Source organism: Scomber scombrus, chromosome 16 (genome assembly GCF_963691925.1).
Source record: "Scomber scombrus chromosome 16, fScoSco1.1, whole genome shotgun sequence".
Taxonomy (NCBI): domain Eukaryota; kingdom Metazoa; phylum Chordata; class Actinopteri; order Scombriformes; family Scombridae; genus Scomber; species Scomber scombrus.
Genome location: NC_084985.1, coordinates 12,524,206 through 12,543,224, shown reverse-complemented (window position 1 = coordinate 12,543,224; position 19,019 = coordinate 12,524,206). Strand labels below are relative to the sequence as shown.

At 38.7% G+C, this 19,019-nt stretch overlaps 2 protein-coding genes across 2 annotated transcripts; both read right to left on the bottom strand.

Moving 5' to 3' along the window:
• Window positions 1-930: 930 nt before the first annotated feature.
• On the bottom strand, window positions 931-10,362 carry LOC133996995 (14-3-3 protein beta/alpha-like). Its single transcript, XM_062436526.1, has 6 exons — window positions 10,269-10,362; window positions 7,594-7,901; window positions 5,716-5,839; window positions 4,385-4,548; window positions 3,826-3,921; window positions 931-2,484 (listed from the first exon to the last, which is right to left on the bottom strand). Exons 2-6 carry the CDS (start codon window positions 7,885-7,887, stop codon window positions 2,410-2,412), a joined length of 753 nt encoding a protein of 250 aa, XP_062292510.1. The 5' UTR covers window positions 7,888-7,901; window positions 10,269-10,362; the 3' UTR covers window positions 931-2,409.
• A 4,818-nt stretch (window positions 10,363-15,180) lies between these two features.
• znf706 (zinc finger protein 706) lies at window positions 15,181-18,617 on the bottom strand. Its single transcript, XM_062436320.1, has 3 exons — window positions 18,533-18,617; window positions 16,277-16,422; window positions 15,181-16,139 (listed from the first exon to the last, which is right to left on the bottom strand). The coding sequence occupies exons 2-3, from the start codon at window positions 16,409-16,411 to the stop codon at window positions 16,044-16,046; spliced, it is 231 nt and encodes a 76-aa protein (XP_062292304.1). The 5' UTR covers window positions 16,412-16,422; window positions 18,533-18,617; the 3' UTR covers window positions 15,181-16,043.
• Between the last annotated feature and the right edge of the window lie 402 nt (window positions 18,618-19,019).

Sequence of the window (19,019 nt, the reverse complement as noted above, 5' to 3'; positions counted from 1 at the left end):
CACTGATCAAAGCTGAAGTGCCATTGAAATCAGCAAATGATTGCAGAGCGACCCCTTTGACATAAAACTGCAGTGTAATGTGATGGGACTCACTATTGCTCACAAGTATTAGGCTAACAGTGTGCTCATGATCTGCATGGCTGAGGAATAGATTAGGATTTGACATGTATGCAAAAATTCAATCAAGAGACTTTGTGCTTTGACAGTGCTCATATGAGTTAAATTTGGTTTTAACAGCCAAGGGTAGGACAAATAATTTGTACGTTTATGTAGAGACAGTTATCTGTGAAGCACCAGATAATCTGTAATGGGTTCACTAATGCACACCACAGGTTAAATTAGATGTAATGATTTTTTTGTTGTTGCAATGTCTCACTGTATAAATTCAGCATGGCCTTTCCTAGCCATTACCATCTGCAGAGGGCAGTGTTGTCAGTGAAATTCATGGTTCCCAACTGATCAACTATGCAGTGCTGACACTTTTAATTCAACAAAACCAAGACATATCATGGAAATAACCATTTATGTGAAGCAGTAACATTTTATCATACTCAAGCATCTCTGCAACTACTGGAAGTCAATCTCACCCCAGGATTGTACTTTTAAGATTTGAGTTTTTGATTCAGAACAGGTTTAAAGTCATGAGGGTGCAGAGGGAATTTATGCCTCAATAACAATACACCAACATAAACAAACTGTCCTTTCATTTCTGTTATAAATCAAAGTTTGGGTCCCATGTACCAATCTAGATTTAAAGATTAAACCAACCGTACCTTTAAACGAGTCATTGTTGGGGTTCTTGATGGCCTTTCTTTGCTTCTCAGTGACAACAGTGTACCCATTTCCCGCCTCGTATGCGTTTAACATTGTCAAGGTGTCATTGCACATGTGCAGAGAATAAACATACACAGTAAGCACAGCACACTTGATTTTAATGTTTTAATTCCACTTACATGAAAGCACATAACCAAATAACGTACTCAGAGTGTAACTTGCAAATTCCGAATCCTGCATCCAATCTTTTTTTTCTCTTTAAAACCAAGATACTGTAATTATATGAAACTGGCACTACTTTGTGTCTACTAAATGGTCGTAACGCAGCTCTCTACCAAGTTACTTTTATAATCAGTTTATATTTTAGCATTGTTTTAGTTCATCTTTTCACAATGTACTTTCAAGGAAGGTAAATGTTACTGTAAACCACCTGGTTCAAGCTAAATCCTAAGCAAAAACTGCCAGTTTCGAAGCACGCCTAACCCTCACACCATACTACTGAGAACCACATACATTCCAGGAGTCAAAAATCAAGAGTCAAAGGGAATAAAGTACACAAAAGAAAATACAAAAACACCTGAATAGAAAAAGAGTAGAAAGCCACATAAAAGCACATGGCAAAAGTATCCTCTGCACTGCTGAAAAGATAAAATATCAAAAGTTACAGTATTGAGCCGTTTTGTCAAGTTGTTCACTTTATCTTAGGCTGTCTATACCTTGTCATATGGTATGGAAAATTGCAGGAAATTATAGTCTACACACATTTCACAAAGAGTGAGAAGATGTCTGTAAAATGGAATGTGATGCTCTCAACAAAACTATCCAACCAAAAAGTTTGACTAGTTTTCGCAGGTGGCCAGAAAACCTTTCCTACGCCTGAATGCACATAGAACCCACTGAGCCATGAAACATGTACCATCCATAAAAACACTACCTGCTACACTTGACACACCGACACAGCAGGATGGATACAAGCAATATGGTTATAGATCTTTACCAAGGTAAAATTCTGCCATCTATATGATCACCGCTGTTGTCAGATGGAGCCTAAAATTTCGTGAGACAGCCTCGGATTCAGACTGCTGTGACCTTTTTTTTTATTTTACTTTTTATGGTTTACATGCTTCAAAGGTGTTTTGTGGACTCAAGTGTCACAAAGGTTGTAAATGTTCAAGTAAAAACATACAAATCATCAAAATACAGTTAGAGGTTTTTTGTTTAGTTTTTTTTTTTTTCTGCAACCACCGCAGTTTGCTACAGTGAACAAGGTTAAAGAGCATGGGGGCTGATTTGGATCTAAAGGAGGGATTTCATCAGGACTAAACGATGGACAAAAAACAAACAAACCAAAAAAAAAAGAAAAATCCACTGGTTCACACAATGAGTAATGTTCAATAATAAAAATAAAAAAAACAGATCTATTCCATTCTTTTCTCTGTGGAGGTGCTCATACAATTAACACACACACTTCAATGTATCTGCACACACATACTGTACTTTACACATTGTGAGTGGAGTGTAAACATACATATCTGTACATGTATGTGCACACACAACCACACACACAACTTAGGCTGGTGAGAGGTAAAAAATGTGTGTTTTTGTTTTGTTCTGTTTTTTTTTCTCTCTGAAGTTTCAGTTCTTCTCGGCTGCCTGCTCCGTCTCCTCTCCCTCGCCCTCGCCCTCACCCTGGGCTTCTGACATCCACAGCTGCGATAAAGCACAGGATACCAGTATTAATACACACTCAGAAGCACCAGGGGGAAAAAACACCCTTGTCAGAATAGGCAACATTCATTTATATAAGGGAAACATCATCAATGTTACACATCAAAGTCCGGTTGCAGGTCTTGGGGAGTGCTACTGCATGTGTGTAAAAAGCTTTTTGTGGTTCAGATAAAATGCCTCGCTCCTCATTTCTGCTTGAGGCTAGCAGCTCGAGGCTAAGCCAGCCGCTACGAGCATAAATCTGACCAAACTATTGGCAAGTGAGTAGAAAAGGAACAAGAATGTACAGCAAAAGAAAGTGATCTCTGTGGTCCTGCTGCAATGATTTTTTTTTTTTTTTAAAGAAACAATCCATCGTGAGTCCAACCATGTTACAGGAGTGCAAAATCAGTTGAGTACTTTTTTTAAATGATGACTTTCTAACAGTTAGACATCAGTGGCATTACTTAACAGGACCTTTACTGAAAGAGCCTTAAACCTTTTTTATTTGGCACCTGGTGCACAAGAGGGAGCAGTGGCAACACTAGAGAACAGCAGTTAGTTGAGGAGCAATGACAGTTAAGGAAGAAGAGAAGTGCCCTTAGGATGCTTGATCACCCCTTTTCTCATTTAAATACATAATACTTTTATCTCATCAATTTTATCATTTGACATGATTTGATAGCAAATTCTGTTCCTGGTTTTATAATGTTCGACAATGAACAAACAAAAGCTGTTAAATTGGGACCATAGATTAATTTGTATTTGCTTTACAAGCTTTTGAGGATATTTATCTATTCATCCATGTAGCTGACATGGTTGAAAGTATAGAGAGGAAATGCTGGTCTCATTACTATTGCAGTTGTAAGAGGCTTATTTGGGGGTTCTTTTAACTTCTTCTGCCTCACTGCGAGGGGTAAAATGATTTTCACAGACCGATCTAACATGATAAGAATCACTTCAACAATGTAAAATTGGCTCATTCACATCTACTGATTTTATTTTTTTTTTGAAGATATAATTCCCCATCATAAGGAAGTAAGGCAGGCTTTTAATTTCTATTTGTGCGTATTTAATCCTTTGCTGCTGCTGCATTCATGACAATCATTCGTTTCAGATTTGTGCTATGATGGATGTTTTACAGAAATGTTACAGGTCCGACCTAGTAAGATGGCCTTATTAGACTTGACATACTTTCTACAATGAGGTGCGTTTCGGAAAGGGGCTTCAGTTAAGTCAAACAAGTACTGTGAATCTCAAAGAGACCGGAAATGAAGCAGAGCAAAAAAAGTGAGAGTATAAGACAGAAGCTGACATGCAGGAAGACGAAGATAAAACACTCACTGTCAGATTGTCACGGAGAAGCTGCATGATCAAGGTGCTGTCTTTGTAGGAGTCACTGTTGAGGGAGTCCAGCATGGCAATGGCTTCGTCAAAGGCCTGGAGGAGGGAAAGACAGCCATAATTACTTTTAAAACCAGTGTGAGGATTTCCAAAAGTGACTGAAAACACCAACATTAAATAGATTAAAATAAATAATGTCTTGCTTTTTTTTAAAAAAATTTAAAACATCATCAAGCAGCCCTTCATAGGGGTCATGTGTATAATGGTACATTTATGCTGTGCTTGACAGGCATAGATTTGGGTAAGTATGTAGTAGCGTGCTTAATGTGCAGTACGTCATAAAAAAACTGAACGAACAGCTCCAAATTCATTTAACAGACCACCACAATCAATTTAACCTCATATTGTACTATTCAGGGAAAATAAAGGAACAGAAAAAACGGACACAAGCCAAATAAGAATGAAGCAAAGCCAGTGAGAAACGGATGTTAAGATAAGAGAAGAGGAAGTGAGTCGATGTAAAGAGAAGCTCGAATGTGAGAAGAGGAAGTGTTCTTACCGTCTTGGCCAGTTGGCAGGCCTTCTCAGGTGAGTTGACGATCTCGTAGTAGAAGACGGAGAAGTTAAGAGCGAGGCCGAGGCGGATGGGATGAGTAGGCTGCATTTCGTTGTAGCTGATTTCCAAGGCCTTCTGGTAGGCTTCTTGTGAGTTGTTGATAATGGCTTAGGACAGAACAAGCAGAAAGAAGACGTTTAAATGGAAGCAATAAGATTTCACGAGGTTTGTTCACAGCTTTGTAATTGCTTTGGGCAGGACAACAATCACAGCCATCCATGCCAAGATTTACACATATTAAAAGTTTAAAAAAACAGAAATTTAACAGACTGCATACAGATCAACTCCTACAAACATGAGTTAGTTTAAAGCAGTCTGAACAAGCTGTATACCAAGACTCTTTTTAGGTTTGGACCAGGATGTTACAAAACATCATAAAAACCTTTGAATCAAGTTATTCCAGCAACATGACCCATGAACAGCAAACAATAAAACTGCAATGAATAAGTAGGAACAAAAACAGGATTCAATTGAGAAAAATTATTCTCAAAACCAAAATTTGTTCAGATGTGATTTTAAAAAAATGTTCCTTTTTGTCTATTAACAGCCAAACATCAGACTAACTAAACTAAAGGCTCACAAGCATAGGCAAAAAAAACATTAAAAAAGGAGGTTATTATGAATTTCCCATGGGAATAAAAACTTGTGCTCTAAATTCTTTCAGATTTTTATGGCAGATCTGCTGAAAGTCACAACACGACCTATAACACAACCAGCGATTAAAGAGAAAAAGGGAAAAAAAAACATCATCCAGACAGTTTGGGTTGCCACAGCCACCGAAGAAACTCTAAAAAATGCCTCCAGGCAACCAGTAGCAGCCAACACCCTGGTGCTGCTCCTGTTGCCATGACAACATGGCAGCAGCCCTAGCCTGCATTTAGGCTGACAGTACTAGGTCAAGGACTAGTAGCATGTCAGTATTCTGGCCACAAACAAAAACCTGAAGCGAGCATGGTCTCCTCAACCTAAAGAGGATTTTAAGGACCATTCATCTCATCCTCCAGCAGATGTGCGATAGGCCATCGCCATAGAAACATGAACATGAAGCGACTGATCTCACAGCACAGCAGCTATGTGTTTTTTAGCGTTGAGGGGCAACTTTCACATGTGTTTCAAGTGTTCTGCGCTCTGCTCATGAACCCTGGGTATAATAACCCCATTGTCTGTTCTGATTTGCTTGAGTGATTGCACGAGAGATGGACAGGTTATTATCGATGTACGATTATGGGGGGGGGTTAGGCTTCACAGGAGACAAAGAGTTCTGTTTTACTCACCCTCTTTGTCCTCTCCAATGGCCACCTCAGCCAGGTAGCGGAAGTAGTCTCCCTTCATCTTCAGGTAGAAGACTTTACTGTCAGCGGGCGTAGCGTTGGGAATCAGATGTTTGTCGAGCAGGTCCTGCAGGTGAGAGCGTGCACAAGATTGAAATGTGTGGAACTCGACCACGCAAATAATTACACCTCTGAATTACATAACACTGACAACAGTCTGCTGAGTATGCAACCTAAACCCTGCAACATAATAGCTAACATACTTTAAGAACAACGCCATCGTCAATGTCAGTGACGGAGTGACAATGTGATTCCAGCGAGCATCAGATTTTTTAAATTCAGATAAAATATATCATAAATTAGTTTCCCCCTTCATATTCATCATGTACAAATTGATATGAAACAGTCAGCAGAGGAGATGGCCTCTTGTTAATAAATTTGTCTCTGAATGGGAGTGAATGAGCCCAACAGATTAATTTACATAGTGGAGCAAAAAGACAAAAAATACACTAAGTAGTTGTAATTTAAGTGCACCAGTTTTCTTCTTTCTGGCTGGCAGTGAATGTGTGAATACAGGATGTATCCAAGTTATCCTCTAATGTTTATCTGCAGAATATTCAAACATCTGTTGGGTCAGGAAGGCTTCATTTGCATAACGGATAGCTTCTCTACATGGCATGATGACTGTAGACCTGAGGCTTTAGTCTCAGACATGTTAATATCAGTTATTACAACGGCACAGACGATGGATTTTCTCAGTGAGTTGAATTATCTGTGACGCACACAAAGCTAGACAACATTTGAATTGTACTCTTACTTATTCTTCCTCCATTTTTTAAGGTGATCCAACACACCACACACTACAGTCCTCTTGATTTGCTGGGTGGGTGTCGACTGTAACACCGCCACCCTCAAATCTCTAACCCGTTCACGTTGGACACACAACCAACTAATAGGTGACAGTCATGATCCCTCACTGGCTTCCCACTGACCATTGTGTGGTTGCAGCTTATCGATTTGAGTACGGGACACCACACTACTGATGACACACATTTATTTGAAGTTTTTTTTTTTTTAAATTACTCGTCTTTCTTCCTGGTTTATTTCTGCACATGCGCATTAGTGTTTCTCTCGCTGGCCCCGCCTGCTTAGACCAGCTTGTCCCATAGACTTTACACTGGGATGACATCATGCACATCCAAAATAGCTTTTATATGTTCTCCATAGTTTTACAAACACAAAACCTTCATAGTTTAAAAATTCATAACACAAGGTATTGACTGACCTTGTCTACAAGTTTGAGAAGTCCTTTTAACAGATTTAAAGACGTCTCCTTTATGATAGCGGTCTATAGGAAAAATTCTTTTTGGGCCACATTGGATTTTTTTGTTGCTGCAGTATTGCGGTTCGCCACCGGGGCAAACAGCCAGCAGGGCTGACTGGCCAGTGGCCACAACATATCCAGCTCTCTTAATACATCCATGTCTCTGCCAGGCCAGAGGCACTGCAGTCAGGGACTGAACACAAGTTGCCGCAGTGGCTCTGTACTTTTCTTCTTTGCCACATGGCACTGAGAGAAAAAAATTCAGCAAGCAAAGATATTTGGAAGTGTTTTCAGATGAGAATCACTTCTTGGTTCTGCTATATAACTGAGTATAGCTATGTAACGATAGTTTGCTGTGTGGATTTCCACATAAAAACATTTGTAAAATTATAAAAGATTATAAAATCATTGCCAATTATTGTTATTTTAAAATCAACTAATCATTTTAGTTCTAATGTTACACCGCTCATTTGTTTTTTCACCCATCTATCTCGATTCAAGCATTTACTCTCCTTCCTTCCACCAGTCCCCCCCTCTCCAACGCCTCTGCTCCTTACCAGCACTTCCTTGCAGATGTCATTCAGCTCCTTTTCGATCTTCTCTCTATACTCCTTGGCCAGTGTGGTCTTCCCACTGTCATCAGATTTCTGCTCCATGCTGGAGACCACCCTCCAGGAGGACCTCCGAGCCCCCACCACGTTCTTATAAGCTACAGAAAGCAGGTTGCGCTCCTCATTGCTGAGCTCCGAGCCCTCCTCCGTGACAGCCTTCATGGCTGCGGCCATGTCATCGTAGCGCTCGGCCTGCTCAGCCAGTTTGGCTTTCTGTACCTGCTCCTCCTTGTCTGCCATGGCTCCTGTGTGGGCTGCGGAAGGAAGGAAGGACGGAAGAGAGGGAGTCGGGAAGGACAAAACAAAGGGGACAGGAGACGGATTAGGAAGACAGAGGAAAGAGAAAGAGAGAGAGAGAGCCAGAGAGTTGGGGGAGGGCAGGAACAAGGAGAGAGGAGCAACATGATGGGGAAGGGGGGAGGGATATGATTATTTCACTTGGACGAAAGAGAACTACAATGCATGTAAACGCCCTGTCCTTCCTGCGTAACCTGAAATCTCTGAAGCGGTTTCTTGTGTGTATGTGTTGACTCTCGAACACTTTACATTATATTCTGACATAAATTTGATGACACAAAAAATAGCAATCAGTGAGTCCGCAGGGAGAAAATCTGAGTTAATGGACAGAAAGTCCAAGTCACATAAAACATTTGGTACATTGGTCAGTTTCATTATTTTCTGCTGTAATCCAAGCAGCGTTACGGTCTCTCGCAAAGCTTGGGAACATTTCTGAATTGTAAGCCTGTCGTCGGTGTGTATGCACCAGCCTCTTTGAAGTGTTTTTGGATTTCAACCAAATTGGCTCATCTTAACTCTGGCACAGACTTGAAATACCGATGACTTAAGTTACTTGAAATCTAAGTCATTAGAAATACGACTAGAGAAAGTGGTTGTTTGTGCAGACAAGTTTTAATTCACAAATAATTGTGTATATGGAAATATTAATCGGCATCATAATGGAAACAGCATGATGAATTAAACACTGTCAGCAGAGTGTGGCTGTATAAGACTGATTGTTCAGGCTGCTTTAGGGCCACAATATTAAAATAGGAACTTACATTATGGATGCAATTAATGATGATTTTAATTATTTATCAATATGCTAATTATATTCTCAAATGTTTTGTTAAAATTCAGGCAAATAATGAATATCCAAGGTGACTTGTTTAAGACTTTTCATTTGTCCAACCAAAACCCAAAGATATTCATTTCTCATGTGTCATATGAGCTATAAAGTGTTAGATAATCAATCATAAGAAAGCAAATCACAATTTCCCAGAGTCCAAAGTGACATCTTGTCATTGCTTGTTATTGATGACCAACAGTCCAGCTCAGTTAACCATCATATGTGACACAAAAAAGCAAGAAATTCATATGTCTGTCTAATTTAAGACTAGGGCTGCAACCAATTATTATTTTGAGTATCAATTAACAGTCGATTGTTTTCTTGATTCAATAAATTAGTTGTTTGGTCCATAAAATATCAGAAAATGATGAAAAATTGCATACTGTTGTTTCCCAAAGCCCAAGGTGAAATCCTCATATGTCTGATTTTGTCCACAAATATATCTAGTGTACTGTCATTAAAGATTATATTCGCATTTGAAGAATTTTGAATTTTTTTTCTTAACCAATGACTCCAAACAATCAATCGATTATCAGAATAGTTGACAACTAATCGATTAAATCTAAGACAAACATATATTTAATGGCAGGACAGAAAGTCTGCTGCATTTCGACTGATACAAGCATGATAATCAGTATAGTATTGTTATTATTCTGATCAGACGCCTGCAGGCTTCATTTTTACAATTTTCTTGCTTTAAGGATGGCTGCACGATTATTGCAATGCATGAACAATAACATCATAAAATTCATTTGCAGATCGTGGCTTACCGGCTGTCTTGTTTAAACGAAGAAACACCAAATCTAAGAGACCAGAATTTACCAAAAAAAAAAGGAGAAAAAAAAAATCACACGATCAGTGAGTCAGATCTGCAGACACCTGCACCCTTCAGAGGAATGTCGGCCACCCAGTTTCACGTCACACACACACCTGCCCGCACACAGACAAGGACATAAAACCGCCCAAAAATAGCCTTCCTGGACAATTTGGCTTAAAAGCTTTTAAATATTTAGAGTGAAAATGCTTTCATAACGCGGGATAAGGAGCGGTAAGAGCTGCTAATAGAGTCACCGGCTCAGTAAAGCTGCAATGAAAGGAGACTAGCTTAGTACAGTCCACAGTGAACGCCCTTTTTCGTTTCCCGGAAAGCAGACCAGAGCTGTCGGTTTTTGCGAGCATTAAGCATTAATTTTACGTTGCTCCATTTACAAAGGCTTACTCGGTACGTCCAAAATCTGCCCTCCAAACGGAGCGAGCGAAAGAAACGGATGGGTGAACGCTAAAGAGCAGCAGCGCTTCCCCATTCAACGAGCGCCGAACAATGACTGAGCAGCGGAGCATCACTGGTTTCAACTGCACGGTCCCCCCCAACCACCTCACCAAAAGGAAGCGGCGATTCGCGCTGGATTAAAAGCGTCCTCGAAACACACAGAGCAATTTAACGATTCACCGTCGAAAATAACACCGAGTATCAGTTAAATAAAGGAGAACTGACCTGTGAGCGTCGTAAAACGATGTTGTTCCTGATTCCCGGCAGCACAGCTGATGATCTATCCCGCTCATCCACGGGGTTTCCCTCCAATCAAAGACACAGCAGCAGGGTCGCACCGGGACGGGTGACGTCACGATCGGGTTGCTAGGGTAACAAAATCGAAAGGCAAATTTTTTTTTCTTCTTTTACCGCCACTTAATGCAACTTTTAAAGATACTTCCCGTTTTATAAAACAGAATATTTTAACTAGCAACTTAAACATTGTATCCATGTTTCTCTCTAAATGAAGTAAATAGTGCGTACAGAACACACTATTTCTTCAATGTTCATTTTCTGAGAGCTTCAAACTGTTAAAATGTGCAAAGTTTTACTCTCGTATGAAAGTAAAACAATACGTTTCGCCCGCAAAGACTCACGGGAGATGTAGTTTTTGTATTCAATCTTCAGTATGACAAGGGGTTCGTATTTTACCACTTGATCTCGAAAATAGATACTAATTCTTTGGCCAGGAAATCCCATCACACGTTTTATCTTTGTATCTTTTTATTTTTTTAATGAGGTAATCTAGGAAAACGTAAATTAACCTGGAAGTGGGGCGTGACTAATCGTTTTCTTTCCCTTCCTCTACTGTGCAATTAATTATGTTACTTGTACAGAAGGTAAACTATGTTTTACCTCGTTGTATTACAATTAGTTACTGCATAACTGTGTTTAATCTACTTGTACATACCTGCCGAACAAGTAAAGTACAAGTTAAATAGGTTGGTAGCTAATGGTTGCTATGGAAATTATATTTCTGTCAGGGGGTAAACTAATATATATTTTAATTCAGTTCATTACATATAGAAAAACTGTCATTATTTCATTTCCAGTCAGAGCTCCATACACACAAGTGCACAGGCAGAAATATTAAGTTTATCTACATAATGAAGAGATTACATGAATTAACAATCCAAATTAATACATTTGTCTGTAATAATTCAGTTGTTTCCTCTTAATATGTGTAAGTTACCATGTCATGCCATTTAAATGCAGTAATTAAAATTCTGTCAATGTATATGCCCTTGTAGGCTAATATAACAGCAATACAGCTGGAGAGATCAATGGCCCAACAGTATAGTTACAGACTGACATACAATAAATGTATTATAAACATTACTGATGTTCAGTGTGTACAAGAGCATGCAGTGGTGGAAGAGTATGCAGATCCTTTCCTTTATAAAAAAAAAAGTAGCAATGCCACAATGTAGAATACTCCAATATCATATCCAACTTAAGTAAAAGTACATAAGCATTATCCACTAAATTTACTTTAAGTGTTAAAAGTAGTTTTGTAGAAAATCGGGAACAGTGACTGAAATATTAAACACATTAAGTACATTAGTAATACTGAGCATGTATAAACAGCATTTAACTGTTGTATCTGCTTGACGTGGAGCTAGTTTGAACTACTTTATATACTTTTAAATAGTTTAATGCTGTTAACTCCCACATAGGCCCCCTCCATATGGTCTAAAGCTGTAAGATGTAGTGTAAAAAGTACAATATTACCCTCTGAAATGCAGTGAAGTAGAAGTAGAAAGTAGCTTTAAAATTGAAATAATCAAGTACACGTACCTTAAAATTGTACCTGAATAGAGCACTTGAGTAAATGTACGTTGTGATGTTCCACCTCTAATATTAAATTATTTTTAGACCCACTGTCAGGCCTTTCGGTGACTTTGTGGTCATAAATCTAATAAGGCTTCTTTCTGTAATTCTGACCAAACTTACTTTTAAACTGTCTTCCTTGTCCAAGCAAAGAGCTGATACTGAGCTGCTTAATCAGGCTTTATCTCCACAATGTATCTGCTTAGGTTGCATTACATTGGCTGGCCTCACTGGTTTGATGGGCCCTTCAGTTGTCCAGTCACTGCCCCTGTTTATCGAGTTCCACTAGTTCTACAAATAAACACTATCTGGCAAACCCACCGGTATCAGACACCATGCATTCTCTGATATATTGTTAATTTAAACCACCTTTGAATCCAACCCTGACAAAGAGAGGACATTCAGTTGGGTAAACAGTTCTTACATATACAGCATGTTGTGTCTGCTTTAGCTTGAGGCTACAATAGTTGATACCACTGGCCTGATAGGCAGTATCACCTGAAAGTCACAGCCCAGTCTTACAGACAGCCACTCATTATCATAAACCTTTCCACACTGTTGAGCCTTCTCTATGTCGTGAGCTCAATCCAACAGCATACCAGTTATTGAGAGATGACTCACTTACACTGAGCTTCAAGATGAAGCGATTTTCCCTTTTTTTCCTCAAATAAAGCAGGTCAAAGAACATGATTTATGTGCTCAAATGTTTCTGTTGCATAGGCCCTGAAGGCTCCATCAAGTGTCTACCTTCAAATACACCATCAAGAAATAAAATTACAAGATTTAAAGACACGACTGGAATAATCAGCTATTAACATGTTGGAGAAAATGTGCTCAGTTATCAGGTTTTCAACAGGGTTTGCCTTAGTGCCAGTGACTTGTGGGTGTGGTTTTAAGTTGTTCTGAGGTCAGCCAGCAGATGGCAACGGATTTCTGTGCTGACCGTAGACTGAAAAAAATAGTAGTGACTTTGAAAAAAAAGACAGTTTTGGTACCAGACCAGAGACAGACATGATACTGCATTATCATTTACCATAGTGACCGGTATGATACCATACATTGTTTTTGATGATAATAGTTTATATTATTGCTGACAAAAATGTAGATTTTAGCTGTCAGTGTGAACAACAACTTGAGTTTCTTTATATTTTGTTCTAAATTAATCTTAGACGTTCATGAGAGCTGAGAAGCCACAGTATGAGCAGCTATTTTCATCTCTTCAAACTGAGATGTGTGTCTGGAAATAGATGATCTATAGCCTGTGGGAATCAATTAAGTCCTTCACCTAATTAAGATGACTCATTTCTTCCTTCTTTTCTTTTCTTTTCTTTTTTGCTATTGCTTTTTCCTGTCCGTCATGTGCTTGAATTCAAACAGAAAAAGGAGAACTAGGAGATGTGTGTGTGTGTGTGTGTGTGTGTGTGTGTGTGTGTGTGTGTGTGTGTGTGTGTGTGTGTGTGTGTGTGTGTGTGTCTGTTAGTATGAATGAATGAGCGTATCTTGTGGTTTTTCATTCACACGTTTACACATGGGAAGGAAGAGGTGGATTGTGAAGAGAAAGAGAAACAATAGGCTTGGCTATGACTCATTCATAGCTGAGCCTGTTGTTCCTCTTTCTGCTATAGACCTATAACAGCATTTTACAGCCTGTTGATACCATTATACATTTTTTTTAAAAGCAGCATGGCAGCAGCTCTGTTTTTTCTGCTCCTCTGAGTGCCTTATTCCCTCTCAATTATGACACATTTTGTGACCTTCTTTGGCCTGTATTCTTAAGTGAATACACAGCGAGGAGCTTGTAACATCAGTAAAAGCAGTGCTCGTCCACTCACTGAATCTGAGCTAAGCTGATGTGTCTCTGTCACAGCTGGGAAAATGGGTTCAGATAGGATTAATTGCTTTAATTGACTGGAGAAACACTGTGCTGTGTTTTTCTGTTGTTTGCTTCAAGTCGTGATTTCCACTTGCAATAATTTTCCCTTTCCCATTCCTCACAGATTTGTGTGAAAGATTTTTAAAGCAATGGAACACAAAATCCAGAATCTTGAGTTGATCTCTTATGTAAAATTATTCATTTTTTAAATCTAGAACATTGTTGGTACTTTTAAAATAATATCTTTTCCCAATTCAGCCTTGGTTTAACCACGATTTTCTCCAAAAGGCAAAAGAACAAAGAGTTACCAAAAAAAGGTAATTCTGTATTTAATTTAAATTTTATTTTATGATCATATCCAAAACCTTTTCTGAGTAATTTGTTAGTATTTTACAGTTAACTTTAGGACATTTTACAGAGAGGGTGGTGCAATTTGGTCCAAAAAATGTCAAGCTGTTAAGTTTTCAGTGTGTGTCAAACTACATATTGAATTAGACTGTTTCTTAAAACTCCATAATGAGCACATTTCCAATATAAATACCAAATTACATAACCACTTCAAAGAAATTAAATACACAGAGGCTACTTTTAGGAAATTATTGAAGAAACCTAATGTGCCAATATATTGTTTGGCACACAAAACTACACATTGAAAACTTAAGGAGTACGGTTTAAACCTGCTCTATGTGTAAAGTGCCTTGAGATTACTTTTGTTGTGATTTGGCGCTATATAAATAAAGATTGATTGAAAACTTCTGTCAGTTAAAGAGCTGTCAGGATTTTTGCAAATGAATAACTAAGTATGAACCCAAACATATTGAATGGGCTCTTACCAACATAACCCTTTTTTTCCTTTTCTTACAATTTGTACCAAACTGAACCACCATTTCTATGAAATGACCCAAAAATGAACCATTAAATAACTTCAAGTTACTCAAAAATGTCAAGAAAATGAGTGTAAAATCAAGCTGTACCTAAAAAAAAGACCAGCTGACATTCAGGTGCACACCTCCAAGTGCAGTAAATGTACGAGCTAGTTTCTGTGAAGCGTGTGTATATTTAGTTTGATCAAAGTGGCTGGAGATTAATTTATTTATATCAAAATGTCAAGGATTATTAACGAGGCCTCCTGGGATGATTTCAAACTCAGCTGTCAACTACTCTCTGTGAATCTACCCCTTTCTCCCCTTCAGCCACATATTCATGTTTCCGAGTGGCAAAATGCATCACTGTGTCTAAAAAGTCATTATTCATTAGTTATTACACATTTATAAAGCTAAGTAACAGCTGATGTCTACAAGAAGATTTACACTCACATTATGTGATAAGAGAAGTGATGAGAAGTAAATTTGGGCAACACTTTGAAAGAAAAAGGGGGGAAAAAAGCAGCCATACCACAAAGTAAAGTTTAATAAAATGCTATAATACATCATTGGAGCATACATTCATGTTCCTGTCAAGCTCCGCTAAAATTTTATTAACTTGCATTTCAATGTAGCAGCTTGGCAATAGCTGGCAAAATTTCACATTTCGATGACCCCAACATGAAATTATGATTAACTAATGATGAAAAGATTACAGTACAAACCAGGCAGACAGCACTGTGGTGGAATTTCATACTGAACGACGATGATATGACACCCAAAAAAAATTATAAAATAAAACAATGTCACAGACTCCTTTTGATTCAACGCTCAGCATTCAAAGAAATTAAATTTAATTACTACTAAAAAAATAGATGAGGTCACATTTGTCATTGCCCTGATTGCAACAAACTAAAAAAAAAAAAATATTAAAACTTCTTCCTTTTTTGTCTCCCACCAATGCCGAATCCCTGCTTTGTAAAGGATGCACTTTTGTGTTATAACAATTTAATCAGACAATCAATCCATAAGAGATTCAGATGAAGGCGTGTAAGTGATAGTAGCAAGAATTATTCCTATGTGCAGAACACATCAGGGCAGTGAGGAGTCTGTTTCATTCACTACTTGGATTGTTCATGGATCATACAGGTCTTTAGCGGCCTTCAAATAAAAAAAACAGGCCTTCGGGGGTTTATTTACATACACAGACGAGCGCCAGGACTGGATGGGAGGAAGCATTGTGTGTGTCAAAGGCAACCGGGCCTGTTAAAGCCTAAATTAAGGAAAATGCCTTCATGTTGGTTACATCAATCCAATGCTGTCAGACTGAGACAAGTGCAGAGTTGGTGCAGGGCCTTGAGGAAGTCGGTTTGGTTATCCAGGAGCAGCCGTTTATGCCTCCACTCCCTCTAGTTCGGGGGGCATAGGGGATTTGGGATGCTTGCTCTCAAAGTGTTGCTTAAAAGTTTTGGGGTCAGGCATCTGGGACTGCAGGAGGAGACAACACATACAACATGTTAGAATTTATAGCTTTGGATTTGGTTGAAAAGTACGACTCATCAGTATATATTTTTTCTGTCCTCAACTCTGTCTGTGGGTTGTCAGAGTTGAGGACTGATACTCACCCTGCACACAGCGCAGGTGAACACTAGCGCTGCCTTGGCCGCCGTCTTCTGATCGTGACCCTTCGCCTTCTTCATCTCGGCCTGTTTCTTGGCATTCTTCTGCTGGGACTGAAGCTTCTGATGCCCGCGTGCCATGTTGGTGAAGCCTAGAGGCGCGGACACAAAAACAAAGGGCTTAGAATGATGAGATTTTTTATTATTGCTGATACACACCCACCACCAATAAGTCAGTCAGTAAAAGCCCAATAATTTTTTTTAATGCCTGCTGATAAGGGTTGAATCATAACATGTTTACTGTGAGACCAAAGATAAAGTAGTGCTGTATGAGAGGCAGCGTTGTCCTTACTGTATGTTCCATCAGTCTTTTAAAAAAGGGGCCAACACTAAGCCTTTCTTACCAGCAGATAAATGTTTAACGAGTATTAAAACCATACAAAAAGGAAGCAAAGAACTAATAAGTGCCAGCCATCCAAGGTCGGGCAGAGTAAACAAGATAAAGCTCCAGTCTGACTTCACAGAAAGGTGCTTCAGGTAAAAACGCAGACAGGAGGCCGACCCATAAAACCTTGATTTTACATAAAAGGTAAAGTACTTTCATGAGAGGCACTCAGGATGACAAAACTAAAACAGTAGAAATGCACAACTTAGTGACTGTGTAGCAGCTTTTTTTGTTTCTTTTTAATTTCAATAAGAAAATCATTGCATTATCTAGATAATTTTGCTGAATTAATCCTGCAACCACCACCATAAAAAACCTGATTCTAAAACAGGACCAAAAGCTAAAAAACATGTCCTTTAAATGAAGAGGATGTAAGCTTTTGTAAGCAATTGTGTGACATAAGTCACATTATAACAATACTTTTTTACTACTGAAACAAGTGTTCAGATTAAATGTTATTCAGAATACATTAATATATAAGGATGGTATTTTCTAATTGGTTTTAAGCTTAGACCTGTCCAAAGCTGTATAACATGTATAATATAAATAACATGCTAGATTGATAGTAATTAGTCATGTATATTCTAAATATCTGGTACAAACTGGAAAGTGTACGAGTAAAATCCTTGCAGAAAGAGTATTCATTATTCAAAATGTATTTCACACTTTAGTTTGTAGAGAGGGACATTAGCATTGGGTTACTTAATGATTACAAAATGCCAAAAAAATACAGAAAATTGAAGAAATATGTTTTCTATTACAGAGATGTTTGCAAGTAGATTCTAGTCAGTACAAACGTGTTGTTTGCCTTATATTTTGAGTCAAATTATAACATGTTAATCTTAATTGTCCATGTATCCTTTCAACCAAACATGGATCATTGTTCTCTGCTGAGAAGAAGAGAGGGGGCATTAAATGTATCAGGTGCCGTTTATAGTTCTTCTCCCCTGCCTCTCAGACAGCCAGAGTTCACCCCTGGGTTAGGTGTATAAATGGGAAGAGGTAGGAGTGGGAACTAAGGGACACACACTTATGTAACAACGCAGGACCCCTCTTCGGCTTTTATTGGGCTTTAGTGCTGCATATTCCCACATAAATTAGCATTAGTCTTATAAACAATGTGTAATTGGGCTCTCAAGACCCCTGAATGTATATTAGGACCCACTTACTGGTACACTCAGCTTTGCTTACAACTCCTATAAATAGCCTGGTGTCCGTCAGCAATGTATTCAGAGTTAGGTTTGTGTTTGGTTTGCCTCATAAAAACCTGATTAGCCTGATAAGCACCTGGTATGCTCATTTCTGTCTACACTATATTTGAACTATCTGGTTAAAACAAGCCGGTTTCGTTGTTTCCTGTGTGTGTGGGGTATAGGAGAAGCACAAGTAGGGCATATCAGTGGTTTCCCGTGTTCGCTATTATTCTCCCAACGTGGGAACAACGAGAAACAAGACACTTAGCAGCTAGCAGGATAGTTAGCTTGGCCGCTACTGTTTTGATCTGGCGTCGTCTTCTCGCTTTTACAGGAGGGGTAAACACCAGAAAAGTCCTGCCATGTTGTGCAGATTTAGATAAAACGTCCCATCTGGCGAATACGGGTCCTTGATGTGACTTTAGTTTAGTTTTAGTGCTCACAAATCACACTCTTACATGAAGCTAAAACCAGCTGTAACGTGGGTTAGCATCGCAGGCTAGCGTCGGTTCAACCCGGCTACCCCCATGGCGGATATTAGCTCCAACCTGAGGCTAAAGGTGTTATCTCGTACCGTTTTATATGTTACAGCATATAACTAGTTTAAAAGACGACAATACTTACCTTTTGACACTACAAGTACGTGTCGTTAGTCGGAAGCGCGCACACACAAGTTGTGACAGCTGCTCGATTCCCACTGACAAGTGAACGTCAAAGGTGCGTTCAGTGGCTCTCTGTAAACTCTGGTTTTTATAGTACAGTTCCGTACAGCACAGTGAGCAGTGGTGGAAGAAGTATACAGATCCTTTATCTAAGTAATAACATTCTAGGCTTTACTTTTTTTCTGTTCGTGTTTTATTGTATTTAACTTTGAAACGTAAGCCTATGTACAAGCAGACTTTTGAATATGAAATGAAATCAAGACTGATTTCTTAAAATCATTTGTTTTTTTGTTTTTGTTTCGTTTTTTTAAATGAATTTAAATGTCCACAAGTTGCTGTGGTAACTTTAATCTGTACTGTAATTTGTATTTGCAGCATTGGAAATTGTTTAACCAGTCTCATTTATACAAATCATGTGATGCTGTGTGATGTGTTATAAAGCTATTTTA